Below are 27,988 nucleotides of genomic sequence, written 5' to 3' on the forward strand. Positions count from 1 at the left end.
TTTTGGTCCTTTTTTCTGGTTCCCTCTTATCCCTCTCATTATATCTCTTAGTTGACCATCACTTACAAGCAAATCATCTTATGCTTGTCTAAAATTTTCTTCCTTTTTTTTTTTTTGCATTTAGTAGGTCCCTACTCCCTTTTTTTGCCCCTTGAACTCTTCACCCCAAATCAGGCCCTCCATTATAGGCATGATATTTCTCTGAGGAGGGGAGAGGAGGGAAAGAGAAGAAAGAAAAAAAGGGGGAAATAATAAATTATTACTGTTTTTTTTTGTGGAGTGTTTTACCTTTTTTTTTTTTTTTTTTTACTCTTTATTAATTCTAATTAGTGCTATCAACAAGACCACCCTCAGATGCCAATAAGAAAGAGGAAATCGAATATTATGGATACAAAAGAAAGAGAGGTAACACAAATAGATGTGGAAAAATCTATGGAGAAAAGACTTAACATATTGGAAGCCTTGGAGCTAAATGACAGAGAATTTAAAATAGAAATCTTAAAAATACTCAGAGATATACAAGAAAACACAGAAAGGCAATATAGGGAGATCAGAAAACAACTCAATGAACACAAAGAATATATTACCAAGGAAATTGAAACTATTAAAACAAATCAAACAGAAATGAAAAACTCAATTCACGAGCTGAAAAACGAGGTCACACGCTTAGCTAACAGAACAGCCCAGATTGAGGATAGGATTAGTGAAATAGAAGACAAACAACTTGAGGCACAACAGAGAGAAGAAGAAAGAGACTCAAAAATAATAAAAAACGAGAAAGCCCTACAGTAATTGTCTGACTCCATCAGAAAGAATAACATAAGAATAATAGGTATATCAGAGGGAGAAGAGAAAGAAAATGGAATGGAGAATATACTCAAACAAATAATAGACGAGAACTTCCCAAGCCTGTGGAAAGAATTAAAGCCTCAAATTCAAGAAGCAAACAGAACACCGAGTTTTCTTAACCCCAACAAACCCACTCCAAGGCACATCATAATAAAGATGAAACAAACCAATGACAAAGAAAAAATTCTCAAGGCAGCCAGGGAAAAGAAGAGTACAACATATAAAGGAAGGCCTACTAGATTATCATCAGATTTCTCAGCAGAAACTCTACAAGCTAGAAGAGAGTGGACCCCAATATTTAAAGCCCTGAAAGAGAGGAACTTTCAGCCAAGAATACTATACCCATCAAAGCTATCCTTCAAGTATGAAGGAGATATAAAAACATTCACAAATACAGAAAAGATGAGAGAATTTATCAACAGAAAGCCCCCACTCCAGGAAATACTAAAGGGGGTTTTCCAACCAGATTCAAAGAACAAAAGAAAACAACACCACAAGTAACAGCTCCACCAAGAACACAATAAAACCAAACTTAAACCGTGACAACAAAGGAAAAAAAGGGGGGAGAGGATGGAGATTAACAGTAGCAAAGGACGATGAAGTGCAGAAATACTTATAAGATAGGGTACTACAATGAATATGGTAGGTACCCTTTTCATTACTTAATGGTAACCACCCTTGAAAAAACTACCACAAAAACACTTGACTTAAAAAAGGTAGCAACAGAGGAAAGAAGTATGAAACACAAACAAACAAAAACAAATGATAGAAAAACAAGAGAAGAATCAAACTAGATACAAAACTAACAGAAAGCAATTTATAAAATGGCAGTAGGGAACCCAAAAGTGTCAATAATTACACTAAATGTAAATGGATTAAACTTACCAATAAAAAGACACAGAGTAGCAGAATGGATTAAAAAAGAAAATCCAACTATATGCTGCCTACAAGAAACACATCTAAGCAAGAAGGATAAAAACAAATTCAAAGTGAAAGGCTGGAAAACAATACTCCAAGCAAACAACACCCAAAAAAAAGCAGGTGTAGCAATACTCATATCTAATAATGCTGACTACAAGACAGAAAAAGTACTCAGAGACAAAAATGGTCATTTCATAATGATTAAGGGGAAGTTGAATCAAGAAGACATAACAATCCTTAATATATATGCACCAAACCAAGGAGCACCAAAATATATAAGACAGCTACTTATTGACCTTAAAACAAAAACTAACAAAAATACAATCATACTTGGAGACCTCAATACACCACTGGCGGCTCTAGATCGGTCATCCAAACAGAGAATCAATAAAGATATAGTGGCCTTAAACGAAATACTACAACACCTGGATGTATAGACATCTACAGGACACTTCATCCCAAAGCGACAGAGTATACATTTTTCTCTAGTGTACATGGAACATTCTCAAGAATTGACCATATGTTGGGCCACAAAGACAATATCAGCAAATTTAGAAAAATTGAAATTGTACCAAGCATATTTTCTGATCATAAAGCCTTGAAACTAGAATTCAACTGCAAAAAAGAGGGGGAAAAACCCACAAAAATGTGGACACTAAACAACATACTTCTAAAAAATGAATGGGTCAAAGAAGAAATAAGCGCAGAGATCAAAAGATATATACAGACAAATGAAAATGAAAATACGACATATCAGAATCTCTGGGATGCAGCAAAAGCAGTAATAAGAGGAAAGTTCATATCACTTCAGGCCTATATGAACAAACAAGAGAGAGCCGAAGTAAACCACTTAACTTCACACCTTAAGGAACTAGAAAAAGAAGAACAAAGACAACCCAAAACCAGCCGAAGAAAGGAGATAATAAAAATCAGAGCAGAAATAAATGAAATAGAGAACAGAAAAACTATAGAAAAAATCAATAAAACAAGGAGCTGGTTCTTTGAAAAGATCAACAAAATTGACAAACCCTTGGCAAGACTCACCAAGGAAAAAAGGCACAGGACTCAAATAAATAAAATCCAAAATGAAAGAGGAGAGATCACCACAGACATCATAGATATACAAAGAATTATTGTAGAATACTATGAAAAATTATATGCCACCAAATACAACAATCTAGAAGAAATGGATAAATTCCTAGAACAATACAACCTTCCTAGACTGAGTCATGAAGAAGCAGAAAGCCTAAACAGACCAATCAGCAGGGAGGAAATAGAAAAAACTATTAAAAACCTCCCCAAAAATAAAAGTCCAGGCCCAGACGGTTATACTAGTGAATTCTATCAAACATTCAAAGAAGACTTGGTTCCTATTCTACTCAAAGTCTTCCAAAAAATTGAAGAAGAAGCAATACTTCCAAACACATTTTATGAGGCCAACATAACCCTCATACCAAAACCTGGCAAGGATGGCACAAAGAAAGAAAACTACAGACCAATATCTCTAATGAATACAGATGCTAAAATACTAAACAAAATACTGGCAAACCGAATACAACAACATATTAAAAAAATAATACATCATGATCAAGTGGGATTCATCCCAGAATCTCAAGGATGGTTCAACATATGCAAAACGGTTAACGTAATACACCATATCAACAAAACAAAGAACAAAAACCACATGATCTTATCAATAGATGCAGAAAAGGCTTTTGATAAAATACAACACAATTTTATGTTTAAGACTCTCAACAAAATGGGTATAGAAGGAAAATATCTCAACATGATAAAGGCCATATATGATAAACCATCAGCGAACATCCTATTAAACGGCATAAAACTGAGGACTTTCTACCTTAAATCAGGAACAAGACAGGGTTGTCCACTCTCTCCACTCTTATTTAACGTGGTGCTAGAAGTTCTGGCCAGAGCAATCAGACAAGACAAAGAAATAAAAGGCATCCATATCGGAAAAGAAGAAGTAAAGCTATCACTTTTTGCTGATGATATGATCCTATACATCGAAAACCCGAAGGACTCCACAAAAAGATTATTAGAAACAATAAACCAATACAGTAAGGTCGCAGGATACAAAATTAACATACAAAAGTCAATAGCTTTTCTATATGCCAACAATGAAATATTAGAAAATGAACTCAAAAAAATAATCCCCTTCACGATTGCAACAAAAAAAATAAAATACCTAGGAATAAACATAACAACGAATGTAAAGGACCTATATAATGAAAATTACAAAGCATTGTTAAGGGAAATCGAAAAAGATACAATGAGATGGAAAAATATTCCTTGTTCTTGGATAGGAAGAATAAATATAATCAAAATGGCCATATTACCCAAAGCAATATACAAATTTAATGCAATTCCCATCAAAATCCCTATGAGATTTTTTAAAGAAATGGAACAAAAAATCATCAGATTTATATGGAACTATAAAAAACCCCGAATAGCCAAAACAATCCTAAGGAAAAAGATTGAAGCTGGGGGCATTACAATACCTGACTTTAAACTATATTATAGGGCCACGATAATCAAAACAGCATGGTATTGGCAGAAAAATAGACACTCAGACCAATGGAACAGAATAGAAAGCCCAGAAATAAAACCACATATATATGGTCAAATAATCTTTGATAAAGGGGCCAACAACACACAATGGAGAAAAGAAAGCCTCTTCAACAAATGGTGTTGGGAAAACTGGAAAGCCACATGCAAAAGAATGAAACTCGACTACAGCCTGTCCCCGTGTACTAAAATTAATTCAAAATGGATCAAAGACCTAAATATAAGACCTGAAACAATAAAGTACATAGAAGAGGACATAGGTACTAAAATCATGGACCTGGGTTTTAAAGAACATTTTATGAACTTGACTCCAATGGCAAGAGAAGTGAAGGCAAAGATAAATGAATGGGACTACATCAGAATTAAAAGTTTTTGCTCAGCAAGAGAAACTGATATCAAAATAAACAGACAGCCAACTATATGGGAACTGATATTTTCAAACGACAGCTCAGATAAGGGCCTAATATCCAAAATTTACAAAGAACTCATAAAACTCAACAACAAACAAACAAACAATCCAATAAAAAAATGGGAAGAGGACATGAACAGACACTTCTCCCAGGAAGAGATACAGATGGCCAACAGATATATGAAAAGATGCTCAGCTTCATTAGTTATTAGAGAAATGCAAATCAAAACTACAATGAGATACCACCTCACTCCTGTTAGATTAGCTATTATCAACAAGACGGGTAATAGCAAATGTTGGAGAGGCTGTGGAGAAAAAGGAACCCTCATTCACTGTTGGTGGAACTGTAAAGTAGTACAACTATTATGGAGGAAAGTATGGTGGTTCCTCAAAAAACTGAAAATAGAACTACCTTATGACCCAGCAATCCCTCTACTGGGTATATACCCCAAAACCTCAGAAACATTGATACGTGAAGACACATGTAGCCCCATGTTCATTGCAGCACTGTTCACAGTGGCCAAGACATGGAAACAACCAAAAAGCCCTTCAATAGAAGACTGGATAAAGAAGATGTGGCACATATACACTATGGAATACTACTCAGCCATAAGAAATGATGACATCAGATCATTTACAGCAAAATGGTGGGATCTTGATAACATTATAAGGAGTGAAATAAGTAAATCAGAAAAAAACAAGAACTACATGATTCCATACATTGGTGGAACATAAAAATGAGACTAAGAGACATGGACAAGAGTGTGGTGGTTACCAGGGGTGGGGGGAGGGAGGACATGGGAGGGAGGGAGGGAGAGAATTAGGGGGAGGGGGAGGGGCACAGAGAACTAGATAGAGGGTGGCGGAGGACAATCTGACTTTGGGCGAGGGGTACGTAACATAATTTAATGACAAAATAACCTAGACATTTTTTCTTTAAATATATGTACCCTGATTTATTAATGTCATCCCATTACCATTAATAAAAATTTATTTTAAAAAATGTAAAAAAAAATAATAATAAAATTGAAAGAGAAATAAAGAGCTCTGTAGACAAGGAAAAAAAAACAATCACAATGATTAATGAATTGAAAAATAAATTTATCTCGGAGGCAGAATAAAAATGTAATAGAAAAAATAATACAACTTAATTCTAAAAATAAAAGAGCATGAGGTAGTACTCAAATATTATTTCAAACATTGTTCTGTTGGGAGTTCCGTGTTGTTTTATTTTTATACTGTTTGCATGCTTCAATTGTGTATTACCAATACAGGTTACAAAATCATGTTCCCGGGACAATTTTAATAACATTGAAAATTATATTATAGAACTAGTTCAAGAAGATGACTAGAGGTCCTATACAATATAGGTTCAGCCCACTCTCCTGATCTGGCCCCGATAAGCACCAATAATCTGGACAACCATTAATGCTAATTCTTCTAAAATGTTCCCAAGTTTCTCATCTTTGTATTTATCATCTGTATTTTGCTTAAAATGTTCTTATCTAATAACTTTACTGGTGAACTAGACTTTCATCCCAGACTATCTCAAAAGCCAACTGAGCCATCAAATCTGAACCCCAGAACTAGAAGTGTCCTTTCTTCTTCTTGATATCTAATAGCACTATGTTTTTCTCTTATGACCACTGTGTTTTTGCATTGTGTGTGTGCAACTATTGATGTGTGTTTTTTATAATCCTTTCCCAAATGTAAGTATCTGAAGGGCAGGCTCTTCACCTTCGGGTCATAGGCAAAGGAGAGATTAGCCTCTGGTGGCCAGAAATAGCTTTCCAGAGACCCTCAAATATATTTGTTACGTGGAAGATCCTATTGTCCTTTTCTACTGTGTGATTCTATTATTATGCAAAACCACAAAGAGTTTATTGTTGATCTATTTCATATAAGAACTCAATATGAATATGTTGTTATGAATTTCAACTTAGTATTTATTAGGCCTTTACAGAATTCTATTTTGCAATCTTATAAAGAAAAAACAATTCATAAGTTATTTGCTATGAGTGTAAGAAAAGTTATATTCATTAAAAGCCAATTTCTAATTATGCAAATGTTACTTAAGTTACTCATAATTTTATATAATAAAACATAGGGTTGATTTGTCAGATTGTATGTTGAAGAAAATAAATTTTTGAAAAATTAAAAGCTGACAGTTAAATTGCCCCCAGTTTGCACATTCAATCACAAGCAGAAAAAAAATCCTGACATTCAGGGCCACAGAAGCTCAATTTCTGTATGTGGTTTTTGAATTGTCTATAGGTTTATTTATATTTACTTATTTTATAACTCCTATATAGCTCAAATTATATGCAAAACAGCATTAAAAGCTTTATACATATTAATTTGTTTAATTTGAAAAAAAAATCCTTGTGAAGTTGGTACTATTATTATGCCAATTTTACAGAGAAGAAATTAAGTAGAAAATTGAGGGGTAAGCAATAGAGACAGTAAGCAAACAGCCAGGATTTGAATTCAGTGTGGCTGAGTTTTCAACCTCTACACCAGGATGAATTCTTTGATAATGTGTTTTTACAGAATAACAAGAAGGCATGTGCTAAATGCTGGAATTAGGTGTATTATTATTATTATTATTATTATTATTCCAAGTTTTCTCACTGTTTCAAACCATCCATCTCCATATGTGTAACCAGCACATTCTAAATTGAACACACAGTCAACTGTAAAAACCATGAAACAGATTTCAAGTCTAACACCTGTTTTTCTTCTTTTAAGCAGGAATCTATGACCTTGTTCTAGTCATTATGTTTTTCACAGAATCACTTTCCTATTTAACATTGAGATTGGTATTAGCTCAACTGTTTATTTCAAGGTTATTACAAGAATAATATATGTATTAGCACTTTAGTAATAGAGTATTCTAAAAATACAAGACACTGTTAAAGGAAAAAAGGTGATGAAAAAATGTCCTTGGCGTTATGGTGATTAGTAAATTGTATGTATACACTAGCTACCCTTTTCAATGTTTATTCCATGATGGCCTGATAACAGCCTGCCTAGTTGTGAAATAAGACTTACCACGGGAGTTTTGAGTCAGAAAATCATCGTGGAGACTAACATAGCTCAACCTCCATAGTTGAATAATTAATAGAGGCTGACCTTATTGGTCAGAACATGCTATGTGATGCATCCTGATTTACCCATTGTCTGTGGAGCCAAAATCATTGATTAAAAGAGAGCTGAGCTGACACAAACAACACCTATCTTCGTGAAAATGTTTGGCTGCTGCTGTGTTAATGAGTAATAGAATTAAGTTCTGCACCAATCTCTCTATGATTTGGATGAAGCCATTAGGGTCTAATTACTCAATTAAAATCTTACCAGATAGGCCCTGGCCGGTTGGCTCAGCGGTAGAGCGTCGGCCTAGCGTGCGGAGGACCCGGGTTCGATTCCTGGCCAGGGCACACAGGAGAAGCGCCCATTTGCTTCTCCACCCCTCCGCCGCGCTTTCCTCTCTGTCTCTCTCGTCCCCTCCCGCAGCCAAGGCTCCATTGGAGCAAAGATGGCCCCGGCGCTGGGGATGGCTCTGTGGCCTCTGCCCCAGGCGCTAGAGTGGCTCTGGTCGCAACATGGCGATGCCCAGGATGGGCAGAGCATCGCCTCCTGGTGGGCAGAGCGTTGCCCATGGTGGGCGTGCCGGGTGGATCCCGGTCGGGCGCATGCGGGAGTCTGTCTGACTGTCTCTCCCTGTTTCCAGCTTCAGAAAAATGAAAAAAAATAAAAATAAAAAAATAAAATAAAATCTTACCAGATAAAGACATTGTAGGATTATCAGTATGTTATGTGAGAAAGGTGTTCATTCTTATTTAAAATATGCTTTATTTTCCAAGGATTAGTATTAAGAAAACAACTTTATCTCAGTTTTATCATTCGCTAAGGACTAAAATTTTGTTCTCCTTATTTATTTCCCAAGTTTTAATTTAAATAAAATCAACATAACAATAAATATTGGTTATTATTCATTTAAATTCATAATTTGGTAAATTTTACACTTTTAAGGGGAAAATTAAATATGTTCTGAAAAGAATTCTGCCCAAATTCTCTCTCATTATTTGACTCATTATGTATTGCCATTGTCCTTTAAATAATATGGATTATAGAACTTGCCCTCACATAAATACTTTGATATATGTTGGACAATAAATTATCTTTTAGAGTACAAAGTTACCTTGAAGTGTCAACCAGTTTTCCTATGACTTCAGGTACTGTGGCCAAAAAAAACCTTCAACACAGTGACATCTCCTTGAGAAAAGATTCAGTTTCTGTTGCATTTTAGCAATGCTTGTACTCTCCTCTAGTAATTGCTCATGACAAATAGCATGATTCTAACACATAGTAAGAGCCAATAGAATTCATCAATTAAATAATCTATTTATTTATATTAAGTTCTACAGTAGTTATTAATAGTTCTAAAAATACATTTTAACTTATCAAAATACTTATTTTCAATAAAATTTTAATGTTTCATCTCTTTCTCTTCATCCTATCATCTGTGTAATTAATGATAGGAGGTAATTCTCTGTCATTCATCCAATAGGCTTTCACTTTCCACTGTAGTGATAGTAATCATTTTCCCACTTCCTACCTTTATCTAACCTTTTTAGGCTTTCTTTATCCAGTTATCTTAAGTCTGCTCCGTACTGTGCTCTAGAGTCAGTGTTTAAGATTTCTTTGATTAAATTCCTACTACCTCTCTTGTTAGTCTTAATTTTAGAAGACAGCCTATTTCTCATATTTTATCAAACTGGACTTTATATATACCTGTTTTAAGTTTTTCCTCTTAAATTGATTTATAGCCTAATATAATAATTAGTAAGTAAAAGTAAAAGAGGTTATAGTCTTCATGTTATTCAAAAAAATTTGATGAGTTACCAGTTTATTTTTTTGCTCTCCAAGTACATATTTTCTCCTCCAACTGTATAAACCAAATAACTATAAACCCAAATTCATTAGACTTAGGCCTACTAAGCTTTTCTTTAATCATAAATTAATCATGATAAACTATTTAGCCATTGTTATTTATATATAAAAATTTAGTCTAAGGATACAGTGGTGAATATACACAAAATAGTTACCAGTGTATATATGTGGAGTCTAAAATAAGAAATGAACTAACAAGCAAAAGAGACTCAGACTTTATTTTGATAGAAAGCAGGCAGACAGTTGTTGGAGGGGAGACAAGGTTAGTGGGCGGAGGGTGGAGGGATTGAACTAAAGAAGAAAAACTACAAGACCACAGACACAAACAGCAGTGTGGTGATTGCCAGAGGTGAGGGGGTGGAGGGAGGTGGAGGAAGGCACAGGAGAATACATGGTGATGGACAGAGACTTGACTTAAGGTGGTGAACACACAGTACAGTGCATAGATGATATGTTGCAGAATTGTGCACCTGAAACCTGTATAATTCTGTTAAACAATGTCACCCTAATAAATTCCATAACAAAGGGAAAAAAAGGTTTATAATAGAGAAAATTTGCATAAAATTTAAATGTCCAAAAAATAGGGGCTGGTTGAAAAAATGATGGTAAATGACAGAATGTTAGCCTGACATTTTAAATAATACCTGAAAGAACTAGTAATGAGTGGAAATATATTAATTTTATAATAAAAATAACATAAGTGGTTATCAAAGGACATACAGTATATACAGTATAAGTTTTATACGCATGTTTACACAAACATGCAAGTACACTATTTTAAATAAAGGGTTCAATTTAAGTTGCTATTATGCTTTATATGACTGTATATGGCTGTAGAAACATACATCATATACAGATAAATGATACAGAAGGATAAAATATATGTAACTTAATATTATAATGTATTTATTTTGCCTTATAATTTCTAAATTTTCTTCTTTATTACTTTTGTAAAGAATAAAACAAATAAATTCTATACAATATATTTACCAATTCTACAACAAAACCAGTGCATACTGTTAACTTCTCTTCCTATTAATGGTATTCAGCAAATCAATCAAAATATAATTATTTTTTATTCTCTTGATCTATTTTAATCATAGGAAGAACATTTTGCTCAATCTCAAGAAACATATCAATTTTCCTAAAATGATAAAATGTTAACACCTTTCACGGTTACCTAAAAATTATGTTATGTTTTAGTAACCTGCTCTGTTTGTGATATCATAGATTTACATGTAATTTATTCAATTAAAAGAAAACAAATAATAGGTTTAGTTGTCAGAATAAAAAACAGATTTATGATAAAAATCAATGAAGAAGATAAAATCAAGTAACTGTATGAAAAGTTTGAAGATCGTTGGTACGTTTTGACTATTTTATGTCATTTGTGAATCACCTGTAGACCCTCTTTTACATAATAGTGCTCAACTTGGAAGAGAATATTTTTCTAGAGATTGATGCTAAATTTGCCACTTAGCCAATCACTTTAAAATAGTAATTTTCCTTTTTATAAATGTGTAAAATTTCACATTTTGGCAGTGGCATAACAAATTTAATGCCATTTTATTGAAAATCTAAATGAAAGGACAATTTAATGTCACTTTCCATTTTCACTTATCTAGTTTTTTAATGTATTTTCCTGACATGAACAGTAAATAATCAAGTTTTTTCATTTTAAAGTTTTTATTTTTTTCCCTTGTTAAAAGTTTTCATTGTATTCATAGCTAATAACCTAAAAGTAAAAATCTACAAATATATATGTATTTTTACCAACTTTTTGTGTTGCCAATAAAAACTGTTAAAAAGTCAAATAAGAGAATTAACTAATATTCCATGGTATATTGTAACACTAGCCACAAATTCTTTACTTTTTGCATAATTCTTTACTTCTTGCATCCTCACCTTTGCAATATGAAGTGACAGATCCACTCATTAAAGTGTTGTTAGTGCCTGACCAGGTGGTGGCGCAGTGAATAGAAAGTTGAACTGGAATGCAGAAGACCTGGGTTGAAACCCCAAGGTCCTGCCTGGAGTGCGGGCTCATCTGGTTTGAGCAAGGTTCACTAGCTTGAGCCCAAGGTTGTTGGCTTGACCAAGGGGTCATTCAGTCTGCTGTAGTTCCCCAGTCAAGGCACATATGAGAAAGCAATCAATGAACAACTAAGATGCCACATGAAGAATTGATACTTCTCATTTCTCTCCCTTCCTGTCTGTCTGTTCCTATCTGTCCCTTTCTCTGTCTCCCTCTGTCTCTGTCACAAAAATAAAATAAAGTAAATAAAGTGTTGTTAGCTAATATGACACAAGTTGAGATTTGAAAAATGTTTGTAATTGGATCTTGATCTTTTTTCTGCTCTTGGGATCTTTCCACCATCACTACATAAGGAAGCTTGATCTAGCAGAGAGACAAGCCATCTTATCTTCTACTGTATGGCACCAGTCAACCAGAATACTTATCTAACTTACAGAATTGTTAAATAAATGTTTATTTAAATATTTTAAATATGTAATGATTTGTTAAGAAAAAAAGCTTAATGATATACATCCATTATCACTTTATTCAGAAGAGTAATCATCCCCTATCAATAAGAAAGGTAAAGACTCAGAAAAAAAGACTGATTAAAATGATAGGCCCTGGCAGACTCGCTCAGTGGTCGAGCATTGGCCTGTTGTGTGGAAGTCCCGGTGTGATTCTCAGTCAAGGCACAGAGGAAAGGCAACCATTTGTTTCTCTCCACCCTTCTCCTTCCCCTTTCTCTATCTTGCCCTATGAAACCATGGATCAAATAGTTTGAGCAAGTTGGCCCCAGGCACTGAGGATGGCACCGTGGTCTCACCTCCGGAGCTAAAACAGCTTGGTTGCTGAACAATGGAGTAACTCTCTCAGATGGACAGAGCATCACATGATAGGGGGCTTGCTGGGTGGAAAATAATTCACTTTTCTATAACAACCTTGCATCCTACAACTGTGCTCAATTTGTTTATCGTTTCAGGAGTTTTTTGGTTGATTCTCAGAATTTCTTGCCACATAGATGATCATGTCATCTGTAAACAGACTGTTTTATTTCTTCCTTCCTAATCTGTGAACCTTTTGTTTCTTTTCTTGTCTATTGCATTAGCTAGTAGTTCTAGTACAATGTTGAAAAGGGGTAGTGAGAGAGAGAATCATCCTTGTCTTGTTTCTGATCCATGTGGGAAAGCTTTGAGTTTCTCACCATTAAATATGACTTTAGCTATAGTTTTTCTTTGTAGATATTCTTTATCCTGTTGAGGAATATCCACTGTATTCCTAGCCATCTTTTAAAATCTTCCTTGAATTCTTTCATGTACCATAATCGAGCTCTTTCTCCAAAACTATAATAAAAATGACCTTAGCAATATCATTTATTAAATCACATGTGATCAACGTGAATGTTATTTCAATTAACTTTTCCACAATGTTTGAAACTGCTGATCACTCATTTATTAAAACACTGTTTTACCCTTATCTATTGGGGTGCCACATTCTCCTGGTTTCTCTTCTATCTCTCTGACCACTCTTTCTCAGACTCCCTATGTATTTAACTTTCTCTACCTACTCCTAAATTATTGAACTTCTTATCAGTTTCCATTTCTTTGTCCTCATATATTTTCTAAGTTTTTGTGCTTCTGAGCAGATCCATATATTCCCTGGGCATTGAAAACTATTTGTATAATTTGACTTACAAATCTATATCTGAATTCTTAACTGACATCTAGCATTTTCCTCAAATTCAATACATGAAATAGTGAACACATTTTCTGCCTTCTGATTCAGTGTACCCTCAATTTGCATTATATCAGTAAATGGCACCCAGTTGCTAAGGTCAGAAACTATTGATGTTTCTTCTTCATTCTTTACTTTCTCTAAACGCATACTCAATTACCCCATAAATATCCAATAATTATCTACTATATCTTTTAAATATTTATTTGCACTCTTCTTTCTATTCCCTTTGTCACCACACTGATCCAGGCCAAGATAATCATGTTTGACCTGGTCTCTTGCAATATCCTTCTAACTGTATCCCTGACAAATCTATTCTATTTTTTTCCCCATATGATAAAGTACACATTCTCCACTGCTCTCTGCATAACTCCAAATTCTTTAAAAATGTTTGCCACACAGCAGAGTCTGCCATCAGCACCGTCTCCAGACTCAGTGCTAGAAACAATGTCTCCATCTTCCAAGCTCTAGGTACACTGAATCTATTCCACACTGAATTATGACTTTTCTTATCTCTTGGCTTTTCTAACAATTATTTTCTCTGCCTTGAATACTTTTAGCTTTCTGTCCGTTAGATTGAAATGATCTTGAAAAGTGCTATCAAGATTCAATTTTTTTCCCAGTAGCCAAGCATTTCCTGACACCTCACTTAAGATAGAATACCTGCTTTATATTCTTATGGCTCCACATGCTTCTCCTATTACAACACTCATCATATTAATATATTTATTAATTCATCTGCTTTCCTTGCTAGACAACAATTTCTGTAGATTTGCTTAGCATTGCATTCTACCGTTTAGGTAACTATTAGTAAGTACTCAATAAATATTTAAGAATTACTGAAAACTAAGATTGCATTTTTTCAAAAGAGCATATCTCTTATTTTTTTCTCATTGGTTGTACAATACACTGTGTTTGTGTAGTAAAAGTTTATATTTATCATTAGTTTACTGAATTAGGCTGATAGCATACAGAGAATTATGCCACGAAACTTAAACAATTTAATAGTTCCCCCAAATTTTATGTGAACTCAAGAATATTCAATAGTAATAGAAATTCCTATATAAAATCAATATGTCAATAATTGGCTCTAAATTACACAGTATTATCCAGGAAGGTGAGGGAGTAATTGGGAAGTAATTTGGGGCTTAACCATATGGGTGTTTGTCCATAAGTGTCCCAGAGGAGTTAGCATCATATGCATACCTGTGCAAACACTGGTTAATCTGGCCAATGTCTTTCAATCTGAAGATGTATAGAGTGGTTTTTTCTTCTTTCTTTTATGCTGAGAGATGTTTTATTTATTGCTTTTTATGAATATTATAAGTGAGTCTTAATAACACTAAGAGGCTGAGAACATTGAATTTGGAGACAGGTCTGTATAAGGGTGTGTGTGTGGTGGAGAAAAAGAGAGAGAGAAAAACAGAGACAGAGAGAGAACTGGGAGTGACAGACAAAAAAGAGGTAGAAGACAGCTAGTCGAATATACAGACAGATTAAGAATTAAGGTAAAGAAAAGCAACGTTGCTAACAAACGAAGTTCTCAAATCTAAGCAAGTCAGTATCTCCAAGCTTCTACACATAATATAGGAATGTAAGGAATGTGAGAATTATTTGCAGATGTGGTGAAGAGTTTTGTACTTATCTGAAACTAGCTACTTTGAGAGAGAAAAATTAAACTGCAAAATTGGATGAGAATCTCTTTGGAAAAAAGTAGCATCTAGAACTTCAAACAAGGCTACCACAAAGTAATGATGTTTGAAGTAAAATCAAAAAGCAATTTTTACCTCTAAAAGTATAGCATGTATTTGAAGTTCTTCTTTCCAGATATACCATGATTGAGCAAGTATATGTTTGATTACAGAATAAACAGAGCAAAACTAATTTTTAATTGAGATCAAAACAACTTTCCTAAGCAAATATAAACAAGATTATTTTCTTGCCTTTGTAAATTAAAAATAAGAAGATTTAGAACTTCACATAATCACAAAATTCATATGGCTCAAAAGGTTAGAAAAAACCTTAGACATATTTCCATCTTTGAGTGATTAATGTAGAAGTAAAGATAGCAACAATATCAGCTCAAACTTTTGTCTTTTAAAATCTTACATAAAAATACGTATAGCTTTTTTTTAAAAAGTAAAATTTTAGTACACTGTGCTTTCTGCATTAGTTCTACCTAACAGCAGGGAAACAACAACAAACAGATCTCAGTAAAGGAGGAGATTTTTTTAATCTAAAAGAAAGGAACGGGAGTCCCAGGTTCAATTCCCGGCCAGGGCACTCAGGAGAAGCACCCATCTGCTTCTCCACCCCTCCCCCTCTCCTTCCTCTCTGTCTCTCTCTTCCCCTTCCGGAGGGAGGCTCCACTGGAGCAAAGATGGCCCGGGCGCTGGGGATGGCTCCTTGGCCTCTGCCCCAGGCGCTAGAGTGGCTCTGGTCGCAACAGAGCAACGCCCCTGGTGGACAGAGCATCGCCCCCTGGTGGGCAGAGCTTTGCCCCCTGGTGGGCATGCTGGGTGGATCCCGGTCAGGCGCATGCGGGAGTCTGTCTGACTCTCTCTCCCTGTTTCCAGCTTCAGAAAAATACAAATAAAATAAAATAAATAAAAGAAAGGAGGTCTTTAAAGGCTTAATATTTTATTTATTTTGTTCCAATAATTAGTTTTTAAAATATATATAAAAAAAATTAAGGTTGGTTAAATATAAGGGCATTGTTACTAAGTGTTTTTATTCTGTAAATATTCAGTATGCCATTATTATATGTAAAAAACACAAAGTTGAGAAAGAGGTAGTAGAAAGGCAAATAAGGTAAATGTCTGTCCTGAAGAGTTATCTAACCTGAAAATTATACTTGGTTTTTCTCTATTCTCTCATTTTTAAAAAATATTATTTTACAATATAGCAAATTGTATTTAAGGAACTATAGACATTTGAAACTGTTAGGACACCTTTTTCCATTATTTTAATTTTATAATACTAATAAATTAAATCAGAAATGGCATAACAAATGTGCTATGCTAAATGGTAAAGCAAATAAAATCTAGAAAATTTTCTTCCAAGAACTCCTAAATATAACTATGAAAGAATGAGACTGCTTGAAACATATCATAAAAATGTCCAGCTTAAGATAATATAGTATAACTACCCCAATTTTGAATATCAAACTTTTTAATAATATATAATAATAAAACTGAGTAAAACTTAATTCTGTAAGCATTTGATCTCCAAAGTCTTACTGAATCACATGAAATATTATAGTGCATTTAGTTTTTAAAATGCTGCTGCTAATTTTATCATCCTTCTGATAAAATGATGACTATGCAGTAAATTTTTAAAAATATGGCTGAGAGTTTAATAAACTTAAACATAAAATTTTTAAGTTTATTAAAAATTATATGAAGATATTATTTTTTAAATTATTTAAATACATTTGATTTTCAATTATAGATTTGGATCTTACAAAGTAGCAAAAAAATGTTATATATTACAAATCTAAGGCACTGCTATGTTTGGGTTTAGTGGGCTTAAAATGTAACACTAAATTTTAATTCTATTCATATATTCCTGTTAGAAATGTTTATGTCTATAATTTTCTTCAGAGCTATAAACTTTCCTAAGAATATAATTCTCATATGAAACTCTGAAACTCACTGTACATATTTGAAGAATGGGTCAAAGTGGTTAGAACAGTGCAATTTTTATGGCATTGTATCAAATCCACTTAAACAGCAGCAAGTTAATAAAAGCCTTAAAAGAGAATTATCTTTGAAATGAATTAATGAACATGGTACTTTCAAGCAATCATATATAATTAACATTTTTAGATATAATAGATTTATATTAATGTAATATAAAAAATACAAGAAAAAGGCACTTAAAAAATAAAGCAAGCCCTAGCTGGTTGGCTCAGTGGTAGAGCATTGGCCAGCATATGGAAGTCCTAGGCTGAATTCCTGGTCAGGGCACACAGGAGAAGTTACCATCTGCTTCTCCACCCTTCCCCATTCTCTTTCTCTCTCTTTTCTCTTTCTCTTCCCCTTCTGCAGCCATGGTTCAAACTGGTTTGAGTGAGTGGGTCTCCGGTGATGAGATGGCTCCATGGCCTCTGTCTCAAGCACTAAAAAAAAAAAAAAAAAAAAAAAAGGCTTCTTGCTGAGTGATGGAGCAATGGCCCTGATGGGCAGGGCATTGCCCCCTAGTGGGCTTGCCTGGTGAATGCCAGTTGGGGCGCATGCCAGAGTCTATCTCTCTTCCTCCCCTCCTCTCACTAAAAGATGATAGATAGATAGATAGATAGATAGATAGATGAATAAAATTAATAAAGCACACAAATCCAATAATTAGTGGCCAAAAATGGCTGTTAATAGTTTTATTTAATCATTTTATCAATCATTCAACCAGTAATGATTGGGCTCCTACTATACATAAAGGTGCTTCCTATAACACACTATTACTTTCCTTCTTCAAAGCTATTTTTCAAGTCATAGAAATTTCCAACTTGCCCAATGTTTGTGCTGGTTGACAGAACTTTAATCAAAATATGTTTGGTTTTCCTACATAAAGCAGATACTTCCTATTCTTCTTGGTACTGATTTGAAAAAATGTAGAAATCTGTTCAAACTTAATTATGCTATTACCTTTAATCAGAGAGAAAAATCTATATACAAGTTTACATAGTGCTAAATTATTTAAAGTACAGCTATTTTTTTAATGGGGAACTATTCGGAAATTATGGAAGTTACTCTGAATCCAAAATTATACATGCCAATAAAGTACTTCACAGATGGTAAAAAACATTGAAATGTAACCAATGAATATTTAGTATCTGCAAAGCAAACTTTTTTGAGAAGACTTTGAGAAACAATGTAACTGGTATACTGTCTGCTTTTATATGTGTCTCAGAAAAGTAAAAATTAGAGCAGTTATGAAATACTGATGAATATCAGTCACTAAAATAAGTTCTATTTTACTTAGAGTGACAATGTAATTTGAATAAATTGACTTACACATTATTTTCCACTGTGAATGAAAATTTGAATAAATGTATATTAATATTAAAGAGATAAGAAATTTATTATATCCTACTAGTACTTGTAGTGCCCTTAAAGTATAGTGTTAATCACTAGAACACTTTCAATTATTTGTTGAGAACACCACTAATAACACATAATTTAAAGTAAAATTGAAATTATAAAATTGAGAGTGACGTCACGGAAATGGCGCCGTGAGCAGCGCGTCCGACAGCTCTCCCCTAAATCACAACAAATTTATCAACTAGAAACAGAAAAATTTATCCTCGGGCATTCCGGAGTTCCACACAAACTGATAGCGAAAGGACTATTATCACTTGAATCTGAGAGACGAGGGTGTGGAGGAATCTACCACAGGGACGTTCTTTCAAACCGCAAGGAAGTGCGCCTGTGGCAGAAGCAGTTGCAGCCTTATAGCTGGATCACCAGGCTGCTAATTCAGAAAGGGGGGACTAGGAGAGAGAATCCAGGAAAGTAAACTCTCTCATCGTTGGACCCTGCAAACGCCAACAAGCCTTTACTTCCAGCAAGACTAAAGCCAATTATATGACATTGCCATAGAATCCCATCAACTGCAAATCCCTACCTAAGAGTGACACAGGGGCAGAGCCTGGGGTACAGAGTCACCGACCAGGAAGAGGGAGAGAAAAGAAAAAGGAAGAAGTTAACCTCTCAAAATCAAGAAAAACCCACAGACTTTACAACTTGATCCACTAATTTTTTGTTGTTGTTGTTGTTGTTTGTTTCTTCTACCTTTTTGCCTTTATTTCCTCCACCTCGGTCCTTCTATTCTCTGCCTATCTCATGCTTCCCCTTTCTTGAACTACACTACCCATGAGTGTTGCATTTTATTTTTCTTCTTCATCCTCACCCTCCTTTAAGGTTATACTCCAAAACACTTGACTCTCACTCTCTCCTCTTTTGTTTTTTTTTTATTTTCTTTATTTTGTTTTTTTCTCTTCCTTTTTTATTTCTTCCTTCGTTGTTCTCTTTTTCTTATTTTTTCCTTTCTATTTGTTTTTTCTTTTCTCATTTTACTTTCATCCCATATAATCCTCAATCACGAACAAATAAGTTAATTTGGGACTCAAGGCTTTTTTTTGGCTTTATTTCTCTTTTTTGCTTTTGTTTTTATTTTTTTTAATTTTTTCTTGTTTGTTTATTTTTGTGGCATTTTGGGTCCTCCCAACCCAAGGTCTCCATTGTATTTAGTCTTTGCTCCACTTAATACAACAGATTTTTACTTATTATTTTTATTTTTTCTTCTTTATTATTCTTTTTTGGTCCTTTTTTCTGGTTCCCTCTTATCCCTCTCATTATATCTCTTAGTTGACTATCACTTACAAGCAAATCATCTTATGCTTGTCTAAGATTTTCTTCCTTTTTTTTTTTTGCATTTAGTAGGCCCTACTTCCTTTTTTTTGCCCCTTGAACTCTTCACCCCAAATCAGGCCCTCCATTATAGGCACGATATTTCCCTGAGGAGGGGAGAGGAGGGAAAGAGAAGAGAGAAAAAAAGGGGGAAATAATAAATTATTACTGGTTTTTTTGTGTGGGGTGTTTTACCTTTTTTTTTTTTTACTCTTTATTAATTCTAATTAGTGCTATCAATAAGACCACCCTCAGATGCCGATAAGAAAGAGGAAATTGAATATTATGGATACAAAAGAAAGAGAGGTAACACAAATAGATGTGGAAAAATCTATGGAGAAAAGACTTAACATATTGGAAGCCTTGGAGCTAAATGACAGAGAATTTAAAATAGAAATCTTAAAAATACTCAGAGATATACAAGAAAACACAGAAAGGCAATATAGGGAGATCAGAAAACAACTCAATGAACACAAAGAATATATTACCAAGGAAATTGAAACTATAAAAACAAATCAAACAGAAATGAAAAACTCAATTCACGAGCTGAAAAACGAGGTAACAAGCTTAGCTAACAGAACAGCCCAGATTGAAGATAGGATTAGTGAAATAGAAGACAAACAACTTGAGGCACAACAGAGAGAAGAAGAAAGAGACTCAAAAATAATAAAAAACGAGAAAGCCCTACAGGAATTGTCTGACTCCATCAGAAAGAATAACATAAGAATAATAGGTATATCAGAGGGAGAAGAGAAAGAAAATGGAATGGAGAATATACTCAAACAAATAATAGACGAGAACTTCCTAAGCCTGTGGAAGGACCTAAAGCCTCAAATTCAAGAAGCAAACAGAACACCAAGTTTTCTTAACCCCAACAAACCCACTCCAAGGCACATCATAATAAAGATGACACAAACCAATGACAAAGAAAAAATTCTCAAGGCAGCCAGGGAAAAGAAGAGTACAACATATAAAGGAAGGCCTATTAGATTATCATCAGATTTCTCAGCAGAAACTCTACAAGCTAGAAGAGAGTGGACCCCAATATTTAAAGCCCTGAAAGAGAGGAACTTTCAGCCAAGAATACTATACCCATCAAAGCTATCCTTCAAGTATGAAGGAGATATAAAAACATTCACAAATACAGAAAAGATGAGAGAATTTATCAACAGAAAGCCCCCACTCCAGGAAATACTAAAGGGGGTTTTCCAACCAGATTCAAAGAACAAAAGAAAACAACACCACAAGTAACAGCTCCACGAAGAACACAATAAAACCAAACTTAAACTGTGACAACAAAGGAAAAAAAGGGGGGAGAGGATGGAGATTAACAGTAGCAAAGGATGATGAAGTGCAGAAATACTTATAAGATAGGGTACTACAATGAATATGGTAGGTACCCTTTTCATTACTTAATGGTAACCACCCTTAAAAAAACCACCACAAAAACAATTGACTTAAAAAAGGTAGCAACAGAGGAAAGAAGTATGGAACACAAACAAACAAAAACAAATGATAGAAAAACAAAAGAGAAGAATCAAACTAGATACAAAACTAACAGAAAGCAATTTATAAAATGGCAGTAGGGAACCCACAACTGTCAATAATTACACTAAATGTAAATGGATTAAACTTACCAATAAAAAGACACAGAGTAGCAGAATGGATTAAAAAAGAAAATCCAACTATATGCTGCCTACAAGAAACACATCTAAGCAACAAGGATAAAAACAAATTCAAAGTGAAAGGCTGGAAAACAATACTCCAAGCAAACAATACCCCAAAAAAAGCAGGCGTAGCAATACTCATATCTAATAATGCTGACTACAAGAAAGAAAAAGTACTCAGAGACAAAAATGGTCATTTCATAATGATTAAGGGGAAGTTGAATCAAGAAGACATAACAATCCTTAATATATATGCACCAAACCAAGGAGCACCAAAATATATAAGACAGCTACTTATTGACCTTAAAACAAAAACTAACAAAAATACAATCATACTTGGAGACCTCAATACACCGCTGACGGCTCTAGATCGGTCATCCAAACAGAGAATCAATAAAGATATAGTGGCCTTAAACGAAATACTAGAACACCTGGATATGATAGACATCTACAAGACACTTCATCCCAAAGCGACAGAGTATACATTTTTCTCTAGTGTACATGGAACATTCTCAAGAATTGACCATATGTTGGGCCACAAAGACAATATCAGCAAATTTAGAAAAATTGAAATTGTACCAAGCATATTTTCTGATCATAAAGCCTTGAAACTAGAATTCAACTGCAAAAAAGAGGAGGAAAAACCCACAAAAATGTGGACACTAAACAACATACTTCTAAAAAATGAATGGGTAAAAGAAGAAATAAGCACAGAAATCAAAAGATATATACAGACAAATGAAAATGAAAATACGACATATCAGAATCTCTGGGATGCCGCAAAAGCAGTAATAAGAGGAAAGTTCATATCACTTCAGGCCTATATGAACAAACAAGAGAGAGCCGAAGTAAACCACTTAACTTCACACCTTAAGGAACTAGAAAAAGAAGAACAAAGACAACCCAAAACCAGCCGAAGAAAGGAGATAATAAAAATCAGAGCAGAAATAAATGAAATAGAGAACAGAAAAACTATAGAAAAAATCAATAAAACAAGGAGCTGGTTCTTTGAAAAGATCAACAAAATTGCCAAACCCTTGGCAAGACTCACCAAGGAAAAAAGACACAGGACTCAAATAAATAAAATCCAAAATGAAAGAGGAGAGATCACCACAGACATCATAGAAATACAAAGAATTATTGTAGAATACTATGAAAAATTATATGCCACCAAATACAACAATCTAGAAGAAATGGATAAATTCCTAGAACAATACAACCTTCCTAGACTGAGTCATGAAGAAGCAGAAAGCCTAAACAGACCAATCAGCAGGGAGGAAATAGAAAAAACTATTAAAAATCTCCCCAAAAATAAAAGTCCAGGCCCAGACGGTTATACTAGTGAATTCTATCAAACATTCAAAGAAGACTTGGTACCTATTCTACTCAAAGTCTTCCAAAAAATTGAAGAAGAAGCAATACTTCCAAACACATTTTATGAGGCCAACATAACCCTCATACCAAAACCTGGCAAGGATGGCACAAAGAAAGAAAACTACAGACCAATATCTCTAATGAATACAGATGCTAAAATACTAAACAAAATACTGGTAAACCGAATACAACAACATATTAAAAAAATAATACATCATGATCAAGTGGGATTCATCCCAGAATCTCAAGGATGGTTCAACATATGCAAAACGGTTAACGTAATACACCATATCAACAAAACAAAGAACAAAAACCACATGATCTTATCAATAGATGCAGAAAAGGCTTTTGATAAAATACAACACAATTTTATGTTTAAGACTCTCAACAAAATGGGTATAGAAGGAAAATATCTCAACATGATAAAGGCCATATATGATAAACCATCAGCCAACATCCTATTAAACGGCATAAAACTGAGGACTTTCTACCTTAAATCAGGAACAAGACAGGGTTGTCCACTCTCTCCACTCTTATTCAACGTGGTGCTAGAAGTTCTGGCCAGAGCAATCAGACAAGACAAAGAAATAAAAGGCATCCATATCGGAAAAGAAGAAGTAAAGCTATCACTTTTTGCTGATGATATGATCCTATACATCGAAAACCCGAAGGACTCCACAAAAAGATTATTAGAAACAATAAACCAATACAGTAAGGTCGCAGGATACAAAATTAATATACAAAAGTCCATAGCCTTTCTATATGCCAACAATGAAATATTAGAAAACGAACTCAAAAAAATAATCCCCTTCACGATTGCAACAAAAAAAATAAAATACCTAGGAATAAACATAACAAAGAACGTAAAGGACCTATATAATGAAAATTACAAAGCATTGTTAAGGGAAATCGAAAAAGATACAATGAGATGGAAAAATATTCCTTGTTCTTGGATAGGAAGAATAAATATAATCAAAATGGCCATATTACCCAAAGCAATATATAAATTTAATGCAATTCCCATCAAAATCCCTATGAGATTTTTTAAAGAAATGGAACAAAAAATCATCAGATTTATATGGAACTATAAAAAACCCCGAATAGCCAAAACAATCCTAAAGAAAAAGAATGAAGCTGGGGGCATTACAATACCTGACTTTAAACTATATTATAGGGCCACGATAATCAAAACAGCATGGTATTGGCAGAAAAATAGACACTCAGACCAATGGAACAGAATAGAAAGCCCAGAAATAAAACCACATATATATGGTCAAATAATCTTTGATAAAGGGGCCAACAACACACAATGGAGAAAAGAAAGCCTCTTCAACAAATGGTGTTGGGAAAACTGGAAAGCCACATGCAAAAGAATGAAACTCGACTACAGCCTGTCCCCGTGTACTAAAATTAATTCAAAATGGATCAAAGACCTAAATATAAGACCTGAAACAATAAAGTACATAGAAGAGGACATAGGTACTAAAATCATGGACCTGGGTTTTAAAGAACATTTTATGAACTTGACTCCAATGGCAAGAGAAGTGAAGGCAAAGATAAATGAATGGGACTACATCAGAATTAAAAGTTTTTGCTCAGCAAGAGAAACTGATATCAAAATAAACAGACAGCCAACTATATGGGAACTGATATTTTCAAACGACAGCTCAGATAAGGGCCTTATATCCAAAATTTACAAAGAACTCATAAAACTCAACAACAAACAAACAAACAATCCAATAAAAAAATGGGAAGAGGACATGAACAGACACTTCTCCCAGGAAGAGATACAGATGGCCAACAGATATATGAAAAGATGCTCAGCTTCATTAGTTATTAGAGAAATGCAAATCAAAACTACAATGAGATACCACCTCACTCCTGTTAGATTAGCTATTATCAACAAGACGGGTAATAGCAAATGTTGGAGAGGCTGTGGAGAAAAAGGAACCCTCATTCACTGTTGGTGGAACTGTAAAGTAGTACAACTATTATGGAGGAAAGTATGGTGGTTCCTCAAAAAACTGAAAATAGAACTACCTTATGACCCAGCAATCCCTCTACTGGGTATATACCCCAAAACCTCAGAAACATTGATACGTGAAGACACATGTAGCCCCATGTTCATTGCAGCACTGTTCACAGTGGCCAAGACATGGAAACAACCAAAAAGCCCTTCAATAGAAGACTGGATAAAGAAGATGTGGCACATATACACTATGGAATACTACTCAGCCATAAGAAATGATGACATCAGATCATTTACAGCAAAATGGTGGGATCTTGATAACATTATAAGGAGTGAAATAAGTAAATCAGAAAAAAACAAGAACTACATGATTCCATACATTGGTGGAACATAAAAATGAGACTAAGAGACATGGACAAGAGTGTGGTGGTTACCAAGGGTGGGGGGGGAGGGAGGACATGGGAGGGAGGGAGGGAGAGAGTTAGGGGGAGGGGCACAGAGAACTAGATAGAGGGTGGCAGAGGACAATCTGACTTTGTGCGAGGGGTTTGCAACATAATTTGATGACAAAATAACCTAGACATGTTTTCTTTGAATATATGTACCCTGATTTATTAATGTCATCCCATTACCATTAATAAAAATTTATAAAAAAAAAAAAAAGAAATTATAAAATTGAGATTTCTACAAAGGAGTAAACTAATTAACAACTTGCAGGAATCTTATACAGAATACTCACAATGCACCACAGTCAAATTTGTCAGTCACTCATCAAAACAAAAAAAGATAACTTAAGATGCTTAAATCTTGCACTTACCAACCTCCACAACACTAGAACAGTTGGGATCTGTGAAGCCGTCTGGACACTCACAGGAAAAGGAATCTTCAGATAATCCTGACAAACAGATACCTCCATTTTCACAGGGATTGGGATCACAAATATCACCTGAAGAATAAAGAAACAGGTCTTGTTTTTTTGTTTCTGTGTTAGCAGTGAAATGTACTATCTCACACACCCCATGTATCTTCCTTTGGTAAAGTCATCATGCAATTTAGATGTACACATAAGGTATGGTAGACCCATTTGAAACCTTGTGCTTTTAAGAGATGGTATGTAACATGGTAAAAATTAAAATTTATAATTCAAACAGTTCATACTGTATTGCATACTAAAAGTTTTTAATGCAGTTTGGGGTTCCTTTATCACATGTAAATCAACTGCTATCTAACTTGTTAAAGATTAACTGAAATATCTATGGAAAACAGGTTTATTAATTACTTCAATAAATAACCTTTCAGTAGCACACACTGTGCTTTTTCACTTTCCAGTTCCTCCCACTTAATTGGTGTGGTTTGCTTCTGGATCCCTAGATTCTGGGCTTGTTCAGATGACTTGCTTTGGCCAGTAGGATGTTAGCGGACTTGAGGAAAGCAGAGATTTGGTAAGCACAAGAGTATTTCTATGTCCTTTTGGAATTCTGCTGTGTCATGAGAATAAATTCAGGCTACCTTATTTAAAAGAGGTAAAATAAAAAGAGGTAAGATAATCTTGTAAGGATAAGAGAGAAACTGCTATCAAGAAATAAGCTGTTCCACAACAAAGATCTAAACTATGTGTCCCTGGCTTTGGTACTGGGTGGCAAGTAAAATATGGGAAGGCACTGAAGGAATGGCTGTGAGCAGCTAGAGAAATAGCTATCTGTGCAATGCACAGAGGTGCAGCCAGTAGAGCTGGCACCTGAGGACACTTCAGTGACCAAAAATGTACCTAATAAACTTCTGTTTCCAAGTCGTGAGATGTCCAGGCAGAATGTGGAAGTGTGAGCTGGCTGGCTCTTCATAGCTTAATTTGATAAGAAAATGACATGCTAAATAAAGAACTGATGAGTTTCAAATTGAAGAGGAGCACGAAGGGACCAATGCTGTAGCAGATAAACAGCTGTTTCTCGACTCCAGCCTCTCAAACAGTGACATGGCCAATCCAGAGCTTGGTCAGAGAGACATGGCCTCAACGTAAATATCAAATCAAGGATGTGGCCATGAGACCCTTTGCAAAAACATTTCAAATAATTTAGGTGCAACCTGAAAGACTCTCTCAGGTAATTCAGAGTGTCTAGAAATCAGAAGGCTATTATCCCTGAGTAGCTTAGCAGACCCCAAATAGCATTTTCCCAAGTGAAAAGCAGGCTTCAGACAGTCCTGGGTGTAGCTTTATTACACAAAGAGGATGTAGATCAGATTCAGAAAAGCTCATACAGGTTTTCTGTTTTTGTTTTTTTCTAAGTGAGAGTAGGGGAGATAGTGAGACACACTATTATATGCACCCCAACCAGTATTCACCTGGCAACCCCTGCCTGGAGCCAATGCTTGAATCAAGTGAGCTATTTTAGCACCTGAGGCCAACACTCAGACCAACCAAGCTATCCTCAGCACCCAGGGCCAACCCTTGAACCACCTGAGCCACTGGCTATGGGAGGGGAAGAGAGAAAGAAAGGGGAGAGGGAAGGGGGAGAGGAGCAGATGGTTGCTTCTCTTGGTGCCCTGACAGGAATCAAACCTGGGATGTTCATACACCGGGCTGACACTCTATCCACTGAGCAAACCAGCAGGGCCCCATACAGTTCTAAAGAGCTTCACAGGTGAAAGTACCACCTCCTAGATTAAGAGAAAGAAGCTTTTCCAAAGTTATAAAAGCATCTGGGCCCCAACTCCCAAATGCTTTGTATTTGTTAAGTAGCTTTATAAAAGTTTTCCCTTGAATTATTATATTTCTTTTCTAGACTACTTTAAAATGTTTGAAAAATAAAACTAGCCCTGGCTGGTTGGCTCAGTGGTAGAGCGTCGGCCTGGCGTGCAGAAGTCCCGGGTTCGATTCCTGGACAGGGCACACAGGAGAAGCGCCCATCTGCTTCTCCACCCTTCCCCCTCTCCTTCCTCTCTGTCTCTCTCTTCTCCTCCTGCAGCCGAGGCTCCACTGGAGCAAAGATGGCCTGGGCGCTGAGGATGGCTCCTGGGCCTCTGCCCCAGGTGCTAGAGTGGCTCTGGTCGCAACAGAGCGACGCCCCGGAGGGGCAGAGCATTGCCCCCTGGTGGGCAGAGCTTTGCCCC

At 35.0% G+C, this 27,988-nt stretch overlaps 1 protein-coding gene across 2 annotated transcripts in view; it reads right to left on the reverse strand.

The window, feature by feature from the left end:
- EDIL3 (EGF like repeats and discoidin domains 3) overlaps positions 1-27,988 on the reverse strand; it is a 595,375-nt gene that overhangs the window by 424,654 nt on the left and 142,733 nt on the right. For both annotated transcript variants that reach the window (XM_066273737.1, XM_066273736.1), the window contains exon 2: positions 25,698-25,826. In XM_066273737.1, the coding sequence (XP_066129834.1) occupies positions 25,698-25,826 (129 nt within the window). The remainder of the gene's footprint in view (positions 1-25,697; positions 25,827-27,988) is intronic.

Source organism: Saccopteryx bilineata, chromosome 4 (assembly GCF_036850765.1).
Source record: "Saccopteryx bilineata isolate mSacBil1 chromosome 4, mSacBil1_pri_phased_curated, whole genome shotgun sequence".
In the NCBI taxonomy this organism is placed as follows: Eukaryota; Metazoa; Chordata; class Mammalia; order Chiroptera; family Emballonuridae; genus Saccopteryx; species Saccopteryx bilineata.